The 9,844-nt window shown below is 38.8% G+C and overlaps 1 protein-coding gene and 1 pseudogene across 1 annotated transcript; one reads left to right on the top strand and one right to left on the bottom strand.

The window, feature by feature from the left end:
• The first annotated feature begins 1,142 nt into the window (after positions 1–1,142).
• Positions 1,143–2,846, top strand: LOC121295480 (GTP-binding protein Rhes-like). The gene is made up of 2 exons (XM_041220128.1): positions 1,143–1,842; positions 2,073–2,846. Exons 1-2 carry the CDS (start codon positions 1,173–1,175, stop codon positions 2,588–2,590), a joined length of 1,188 nt encoding a protein of 395 aa, XP_041076062.1. The 5' UTR covers positions 1,143–1,172; the 3' UTR covers positions 2,591–2,846.
• Positions 2,847–8,471: 5,625 nt separating this feature from the next.
• The window catches only part of LOC121295928, a 34,065-nt pseudogene continuing 32,692 nt past the window's right edge, over positions 8,472–9,844 (bottom strand).

Raw genomic sequence — 9,844 nt, 5'->3', positions numbered from 1 at the left:
ATATTGAAGATGAGACAGACATTTACCTTTTACACATGCAAGCTTGTCTCATTGTTTATTTCACGACCCACTCAATGAATACAGCACAGTCAATTGCAGCATTAATAGGGCGGTTGGAGAACATCGTGAGTGAAAAGCACGCTTTTGTTAGAATCTTGTCATTCACAATCCCACCTGAAATTATGTGTGAACATCTGAGTTATAGTTGTTCAGCTAATATGATCACAGCGCCCACGTTTGTTATGTCTGTAACATGAGTTACATCAGAATTTTGTTTTTGTTTTATTAATCAAGGTAATAGTGCTAAGATGTGATACTGTAATTATATAAAATCACTAGCTGCTAACACAAGAAAGAAGGCTTTTGAGGTCTTCAGTGTGATTACATGTCAAAGTTATAATAAACAGCATCAAATGTCCAAATATATTATCAGAATAAATCAAATTACTTAGTCAAACCAATCATCATGAATCGCGTTACGTTTCTAATCGCTAGTTTGGAAATTAGGCTAGTGTTAGGTTTACAATAGATGAAGCCAGTGAACACATTTTAATATCTTCCATTTGCATTAGCAAAATAAATATAACATATCTCTAAGTTTGGAAAGAATATAGATAACTGCTCCGGGAGAGACAGGGGAGGCGAATGGAAGATTAGTTATGGAGATTTTGTATCTGCATTCCGTCCCTTTTCAACTCTGTCATACATTTTCAGACTGGTTTATAATTTCATTGGAATAACTTGCCCATTACAATAAATAAATAAATAAATAAATAAACATTTTGCACACAACACACGTACATCTTGTAATTGAAATTATTGAAAATGTTGGAAGAATAATTAAATCATGTGTTAAATATCAGAATATAAACCAATTAAACATTTACCAAATACAGCTCATTTGTGCTCACTGTATGCACCAGACCTCGATGTTCGAATCCGCATTCATCGTTTCCCCATTGTGCAATGACGTTATACCCAGCAGTAGAAGCGTGAGTATATAAGTGTAGCACTGAACGAGCCTTACAAGAAGATGAGAGGATTTCTCAGTCAGTAACCAATCAGTTATGCTGAGGGCTGCTGCTGCGATTCTACTGCAAACGAAAACTCAGTTAAAAGCAGGACAAATCAAATATCCGTACCTGTAACAAGAGCCAAGTGATAGTCGATTCATGCATAAAGACATTGAGAAGGACATGGTGTTACCAACAGCGGTTCAGGAGCACTCTTCTGTGATGGACAAAAAAAATACTGAGACTGACTTTCTGGACCTACATATCTCGAACCAATGCTCTTCCGTTTGTAACCCAAGGACATCTGATGCCCCACAGTTAATTATGAATTACAACGCCGAGGTGACCGCTGTCGTTGGAATCAAAGTGTCCAATAACCTGGGCAACATTTCTAAAACAGGTATGGGGATCATTAAAACCGTCACCGGGCAGTGGAAGAGTCAAGACCGAAAGAACATGCTGTGCAGGTCAGCCAGTAGTCACCCAGACGTGGACAGGAACTCCAAGAGGTTTAATGGAAAGTTTACATCGGTTCACATGCACAATAATCCTTCTTCGAGCCCCCTTGAGTCGCCCTGCCCAGGGTGCGTTCAACGAGTGAAGCCAGAGAACTGCCGGCGCCTGGTGGTGATGGGGGCTCCCAAAGTCGGGAAAAGCTCCATTGTCGGGAGATTTCTGAAGGGCAGCTTCGATGAGCAGTATATACCAACCACAGAGGATTTCCACAGAAAGCTATATCAGATCAAAGGGGAGAATTATCAGTTGGACATCCTCGATGCTTCTGGAGAGAGGTCTTTCCCAGCAAAAAGGAGATTGACAATTCTCACAGGTATGTCGATGTGTGTTAGTGTCTGAAAACATTGTTTCTATCCAAGATGTTAAACTAATACAAGATTTACAATTATGACCTTTGTGCATATATTTCTGTACCTAATAAGTAAAGCATTGTTATATTATTTATGTGTTAAAATATAACGTTCATGGTTTTTTTTCTGCTTTTTTAAGTAATATTTTATTGTTACGATAACTAATTTAACTGGTTTTACTTTTATTTCATAGGAGATGTATTCCTCCTGGTTTGCAGTTTGGGTGACAAAGAGTCTTTTGAAGAGGTCTGCTCGCTCCTGAACGAGATTATGGAAGCTAAAAAGAAACTGATGAAGTCGAAAGATGATATATTCGTCCCGATTGTGGTCTGCGGCAATAAAATGGACACTGAGCCGTTCGGGAGAGCGGTGACTCGGGAAGACGTGTCCAAAGCCCTCGGACAGGGGAGCGTTTACTTTGAGACCTCTGCCAAGGACAACACTAACATGGAAGAAATGTTTCAGGCTCTTGTGGAGCTAGCGGGGCTACCCATGGAGACCAGTCCTTCCCACCACAGGAGCGTCTCTGTCCGGTCTTTCCAAAAGGAACGCCAGCCGAGGGGACGAGGGGGTAAAGAGAACTTGTCTCCGTGCGGTGCCGTGTACCCCTGTGCCCGCCGCCCGAGCTTCAGCACAGACCTCCAAACCATTGTCGGACCCAGTCTGCCAAGAAAACGAAGCAAACCACTTGAGAAATGCCACATACAGTAAATCCAAATGTGACTGTTAAGAACTTTAAATGACTTTTGGGAACTTCATTTATTTATTTTATTTTATAACTGGTCTATAGGGCTGGTCCCTTTTTAAGTCTCATATTGATTAAGGGGCAATCAGACTTCTCTCCTTGGTAAACACTGCAGAAATGTAACTTTTTTTAAAACTGTATTATTTAACTGAACAAATATCATACTTGTTTGAATGTGCACACAGGCATTGAACAACCTTTTCTTACTATTGTAATAAAATGACATGCATTGAACTGAGCTTTGTTGGATTTAATTATGTCATTTTGCACCACTGCCCATGGGAATATAAAAGATGGAATTACACACTTATCAAGATAGTGTATCAGGTTTCCAGATACAAAAAAGAAAAGAAAAAAAACTGCATTGATTCAATACACATTATCCATATCCTGCCCGTTTTATGCAGTTTCATATCCAGACCCCTTTCCCTGCATCTGTTCAATTCTTCATAAACCATGCATTGTCCTTTATCTTAAAATGCATGTTGACTATAAAGTCATCCAACACTTCAAAAACACTTAATCATAGAGTAAAAACTATAAAAGCCAATTAGACAATCCTTTTGGCTAGTTCCCTTCACCTTGTCCAATCTGCATTAGAAAAGGATTCACTGCAAATATTTACATGGTCATCTTACTGGTCACCCAGCAGGTATGGAAAATCCCAGACAAAGATAAAGGCTTTTTTTAATGGATCTATTTATTTCTTGCACCAGTTAAACCAGCACTTGAATAGGTCCTCCAGCACAACCAGCTAAACACCAGCCAGCCACCCCAGTCAAGGGCCTGGAACTAGGGGTGCTGCAGTTACGGTAGCACCCCCTGGCATTGCATGGCTTCCATCATATACAGGCGTTACAGTTTTGTTAAATGGCTATCACACCCCCACTTTAAAATGTGTTCCAGTGCCACTGACCCCAGTGCTGGTCATCGCTGGAATGCATTTCAGGGTCTGACACCAATTAGGGATGATGGCCATCTGCTTACTATAGCCCAGGAAGCACAACACTCCATTGAAATATTGTGTTGTGTTTAAGGTTTAGGTGGTGTTGGACTGTACATCGTTTGCTTAGTAATAGTTTTTATCCAATATATGTGCAGGAAGATAAGCTTAAAAATAACTTTTACATTGTAGCTATTTTGCGTAGCAATTAATATATTGTTCAATAACAATATATCTGGGGCTAAGCTTGTCATACAATGTGGATTCAGAATAACACTTTGACAAATCCAGACACAATTTTTTTTATTATTACAATACAGTACCTTTAGGTATACCACAATAAAAACAAATGTTTTTAGTGAGTTTAAAACAATAGTGACACACAGTAGACTACTAGAGCGCTGCATTTTTGGAGCAAACTTTGCACTGGTGCCCAATAACATTCTAACTTTAATTACCAGTAGGTTAACCATAACTTTCATTGCATGTAGCACAGTAATTAATCCTTGAATGTACAGCCCTGCTCTTATCAAGAATTAACCTCAGTTTAACCCTCATGCAGATACCTTTAGAAAATGTTTATAACAGCTACAGTGTACAGTTGAATGACAGCAATGAGTCACTTCAGATCTTTCTTCCTGAGCTGCTTTCCAAATCCCACTTTCAATCTCATATTCTTCAATAAATTATATATAGCGAGACAACTGAGATTGTTTGTTTAAAAGAAAATAAAATGCACTTGGCCTTTACTTCCTTTTCTATCTCCAAGATGATGCAGCAAAAGCACAGAATTCACACAGATCTTTCTTTCTTTCTGTCTTTCACTCATGCAAGATAAAAAGAACAGTTGTCACTGGCTACAGCATTCCCCACAAATCTTTGCTCATGCATCTCAATTCAAGCACCTCTGTTATTCCATCCATATAGATTTGGAATGCTAGAATGTGAGGAAATATATAGACATTTAGCATGGGGAAATCAGGAATCACTAAGTATTATTAGTAGCAGGACTCTGATTTCATCAACATTTGAATGTCATAAAAATAACCTTCTGAAATATCTTCTTTCATTTACGTCAATGAGGAACATTAAAGTCACGTACTAATTAAACTTTTAATGTTTGTGGTGGCCCAGTTACATAACTGCAATCTGGGCCTTTGAGTGATTCTAATATTCAATGGGGCTCTTAAACAATACCTCAACAAGCAAGCAAAGACCCCTGACATGATTTTCCTTGAATATTTATCTAACAGCAGATGATTAGGTTATATAAGGCAACCGAGTAAGTGATGTATTTAAAAGGAAAGCCGACCAGATTAATAATGTTATTACATGTACAGTAAATTAAATGGGCAGTAACTTAGCAGAATAGTTCATTTAGTTTATGTGACACAAGTAACTACTGTTGGCATCCAAATGCATTCACTGTGTGTTTACCCCTTTTACCCCTGTTTACCCAGCATTTACCCCTCCCGGTACTTTTGTAAAGACATACAGGATCCATAACCAGCATCAACACAGCCACTCTTATAAAAGTGCTAAATAGCAACCTGCTGCAGTTCCCACCTGTTGCACCATCCTCAACAGTGCATTAGCAGGCACTTACAGCTGTATAGGCCAGGAACATTGAGTCTTTACAGAGGATGCTAATTTGCAAGGGTTCAGCAAAAATACGTGATCTCTCCGTTAAGTTATAAAGTTCCGTTCAGCTAAAGAAGCTGTTTTGTTGTAGTAGACAGGGCATCGGCCTCTGAACCAGGACACTGGGGTTCGAGCCTCATGACATTAGGGCACACAGATGTACATTTCTAGCAGCTCCTTACTAAACTACAAAATCTCACAAAATGTCAGTGCCACAACCTTTATAAAACAGGAGAAAAACTCTAACTAAAGGCTCAATAATATATTGTTAGTTCTCGTGGCACATGGTGTTTACTCGAAAATGGTTTACAGAATGACTAGAAATGTGTTGCTCACACGTGGCATGTGGTCTCTTTATGTCTGTACTAAGCGCTTTCCAATCTGTAGACAGTGGCATGTGCAGGCTTTGACACTGAAAATATAAAAGGGGCACGTTCAAATTGTCCATGTGTTTGCTTTAGATTCCCATTGGTTTGCAATTCCTATTTGTTGTGTACAGTTTCAACCTTTAAAATGATAGGTATTCATCGCCAAGTCCATTGTCCATGACTCATATTATACTTTAAACGGCATAAACAGCTTCTTCATCAGCCTTGTCAGGGTTATTTTGATTAGATGCAAAAATGCATTTTGATTAGATGCAACGTTATTGTTCGTGTGGCCTAGTTTCAGGCACTTAATGACAAGAGAGGAGGATCTTAACAATGGAATAAACAGACAAAGGCTCTTGACATGGTTTTATAAATGATGTTAACATAACTGTAGTTCTGCTCTTGGCTATTTTAAGCAGCAGTGACCCACGTTGATTTTCAAGTTGATGTTAAAACATTATTTTGGTGTATTTATTTTTGCCAGAAAATAGGTTACCATGGAGCAGGTTTGAGTGAACAGAGTTAAAAGGTCACAATATCACATGATTGCTCAAGTTCCACATTTGTTCTGTCTATGGCATTGATTTTTTGAAAATGCACCCCCCCCCCCTAGCTGAATTGCAGCCCCTCATCATCCCAAAAGCTTATCAATAGGTTATTCTTTGTCCGCGACTTGCACCAGTAGACAGTAGTGTCATCTACAAGTTGCTATAGCTCACAAAGAAAACAAATTCTGTATCAGGCTGATGCATTTGTCCGTTTCACTTACTGAACAAAATGTGCTCCATGATGGATTTCTGCCAACAGTGTGTTGCTGAGCAGATTTTAGCTGCTGACTAATGTGGGTTTTTTCAGCCAGGGAAGAAGTATGGATGGGGGGATTTGCTTTTAAATGAAGAATACCCTGTCTATAGCATATGTTATCATTTATAAAACAACAAAAGTACCGTGGTGATATTGAGTACCATATGTTTATTTAACAAGATTTTACATTTTAGGGAATACAGAAAACACTGCAAATCCCCCCCCCCCCAGGGGGGGGGCCTCCTGTGCACGGGAAAAGTAGATCTACCTTAATGTATTGAGAGTGTGAGTTTTATTAATGTAGGTTTTGTCTTCCCTCTGTTGAGTCTATACACGGTATCTGTTTCGTGCCATTGTGAGTGCTAGATACACTCAAGTTCTCGTCCTAGAGTTCATCAAAGCACGTCCCTTTTATCAACGCCCACCCCCCCCCCCCCACCCCCCCCCCCCCCCCCCCCCCCCCCCCCCACCCCCCCAACCCTAAGGGAAGATGGGAATTACCATATATTCAATATATATATATATATATATATATATATATATATATATATATATATATATATATATATATTATATATAATAAGAGCTTTACGTACGAGAAATATCACAAAGCACTTGTGAATTACAGGTTAAGGTTCAGCATTGCAGCAGGCAGACGTGACAGTCGTTATCTACTGAGAAACACTTACAAAGCGCCTAGACTGCTAGTTTAAATGTGTGCAGTTTAGTTGTTTAGTCACAGAATGTGCAGTTGATACAATATGGAGGATGACAGTCATTTTATGGTATGCTTAATAACATTGTTAACCTTATTTAAAGCACATTTGCATTGAAACAAATTAAATAAAAAATAATAATAAAAAACATTGCTAAAGAAATTAGATTTATTTAAAATTTGCGAGCTGTTTAAGTAAACATTATCTCAGCTGATCTTGAAAAATCAAAATGAGAGGTTTGCTTTGAAAAAATAAATGAACTCAATAAATACAATAAAAACTTGAAAAAGAAAAAATAAATACACCTTTCATAAACAGTGCTTTTCTGCTCCCCTCTCCTACAAAGCTTTTTGCAAAGACACAGAAAACGGGCACATAGCAAGCTGGTCCTGCTATACAGCAGGTCCCTTCATGTGGCACAGGCAGTGTTTCCATGTGACAGGAACCCGTGCCTTTGCCTTCCGTTTACTGCTCACTCCGGCTTCACGTGTTTGGATGAAAGGCTCCAATGACAAAAAATACCATTTAAAAGGAAGTTCTTGTTATTTTGTGATTTTGCGAACAATGCTTATTTGGTTCCTCCCCGTAAATATGTCACTAACATTTAACATAGAAGCCTGCATGGTGTTTAGGTAAATTAAGCTATTGAAGTAGTGTATGAGTCACTTGCTATATGCCCACTTCTTACAATTAGTCATTAAGAATTAACTCGCAACAGTTTTCAAAAGGTGGTTTCTTGCTTGCTCTTCCTCTCTCCTGACGCTGTCATCTTTAGTTGGTTCAGCAGAGCAGGCAACATGCTGTCCAGCACTTTAAACCCTCCTCAGGAACACCTCACTCCCCTAACAGCGAATAAACAGATAGTTGCATATCCACAATACAGTGTGGTCACACAAAGAACGCTTGTTAGTTTTACTTTTAGCAAGTTGTAGTGCTGTTTCACTTTTCCTCACAATTAGTTTTAACAATTTTTCTCCTTGGATCAAGGATGTGTGCAGCAGAGTATACACTTGTAAAGTATGGTAACCAAAAATGTGTGTGTGATCCAGACCAAAGACTTTGAAACAAGATAGAATGCATTTATAAATGCAACTGAGCTAATGCTAGTTTTTTGAAGTCCTTTATGTATTAACCTATTTCAATGTAGAAGAAAACAGCTTTCAGAACGGCAGACCACTTTTGTAACTTACAACAGTAGAAAAGCTGATTTCACATAAAAGAGCAGACCAGTAACGATTTGCACACCCCTATATAGGAATGCTATTTATTTCTTTTTTTACTATAACATGGCGGTCTCTTTCACAGAGTTCCAGATCTGCTAGTCAGTTTGTCAGCTAAACAGATAAAATGTGATCTGCAAAGCCTCTTTCAGCTACTGCACAAGGAGTGTTGAGAGTTCATAGATACAGGGTAGTATGAGGGGCCGTCTATCAGTCTTCTTGCTGTCCATGATCAGCCAACCTTCCCAGAGCAGGCCTTGCACTTCCTGTGACCCTGTAAAGACTTCCTGTAGGCTCCACTCAGGGCAGACCTTTTTACAGTGCTAAACAGAACACAAATGCATTTACACAGATTATAAATATATATTCAATTACATTATTTTTTTTTGCCTTTTTAAACTCAAATTGAAAATCCCTTTAAAAAGAATAGCTATGAAAAGTCTATGACACAGGGACGTAAAATCTATGACATAGGGACGTGCATGAAAACGTAATATTATGGCTGATATTACCTTTATTTTATTTGTCTTTACTGCTGTTGGGTTTTATGCACTTGTTGGCTAAATGTGATCTTTAAATGGAATTTGTGCCTACCGGTGGAGAAAAGCTGAAACAGCAGCCAAGAGCTTAAAGGGTGAGATCTTTGTAGGAAATCAATCAGAACCTCAGTGCAGTATAAGAACTGTGCAGATGTATAGTACTTTGTGAGTGATGCCCTCAGTCATCTGCAGACCCATTACCATGGCTTCTTCAGAACTAGAAACAAACATAAAAAAACATCCGCCTTTAAAAAATGCTGAATATGATGTTTTATAGTAAAACATTTTAATTGAAGCCATTTTAAAAGTTAGTTTGAATAATGCAAAACAACTGAATATGTGCTGAAGGTTGTCTCCAGGTACAGGCGGTGTTGTCTGTACTGCTTTGTTAACTCACACGCCAAATCGGCTCAGAGGTACTCTCTTTCCATGACCACACCTCTGCACCTCCCTCGTGCAGGCGTCTGGTTCAAGAGTCTGAATCTGGGTTTCTCTCAGCATCGTCCCATCTCCTGTGGGAGAAACCTGCCATGGGCTCCTAGAGGAGGAGGAACAGGAGCAGGTTACAACAAACAGTACAAAACATGATACACAGAAATGCTGTACTAGATGTCATTTAAGCTAAAAAAGAAACTTAACAGAAATATCTAACAAACATTTCAAGCCTATACAACTTGTACAACATTTATGGTTGTGTCTTGACAGTTTTTCCAATTCGGTTTTACTTTTTTAAATATTTTTGTTTCTGTTCGCAAAACATTCAGATTCAGATTTCCATTGAATAAATGTTCCTGCGCTGTTATCCCTACCTGGCCCAATGCCAATGTACTGCCTTCCCTTCCAGTAGGCCAGGTTGTGCACACAGACTGCATCCTAGAAAAATCAAACCAAAAAGTCAACATTTTTGAACGAACATATCACGGTTACAAAACCTACACCTCTTCACCTTTATATGGTGTTGAGATGTACTATATAACCAATTTTTT

Source organism: Polyodon spathula, chromosome 20 (genome assembly GCF_017654505.1).
Source record: "Polyodon spathula isolate WHYD16114869_AA chromosome 20, ASM1765450v1, whole genome shotgun sequence".
Classification (NCBI taxonomy): Eukaryota; Metazoa; Chordata; class Actinopteri; order Acipenseriformes; family Polyodontidae; genus Polyodon; species Polyodon spathula.
This window is presented reverse-complemented; position numbering and strand designations above follow the sequence as displayed.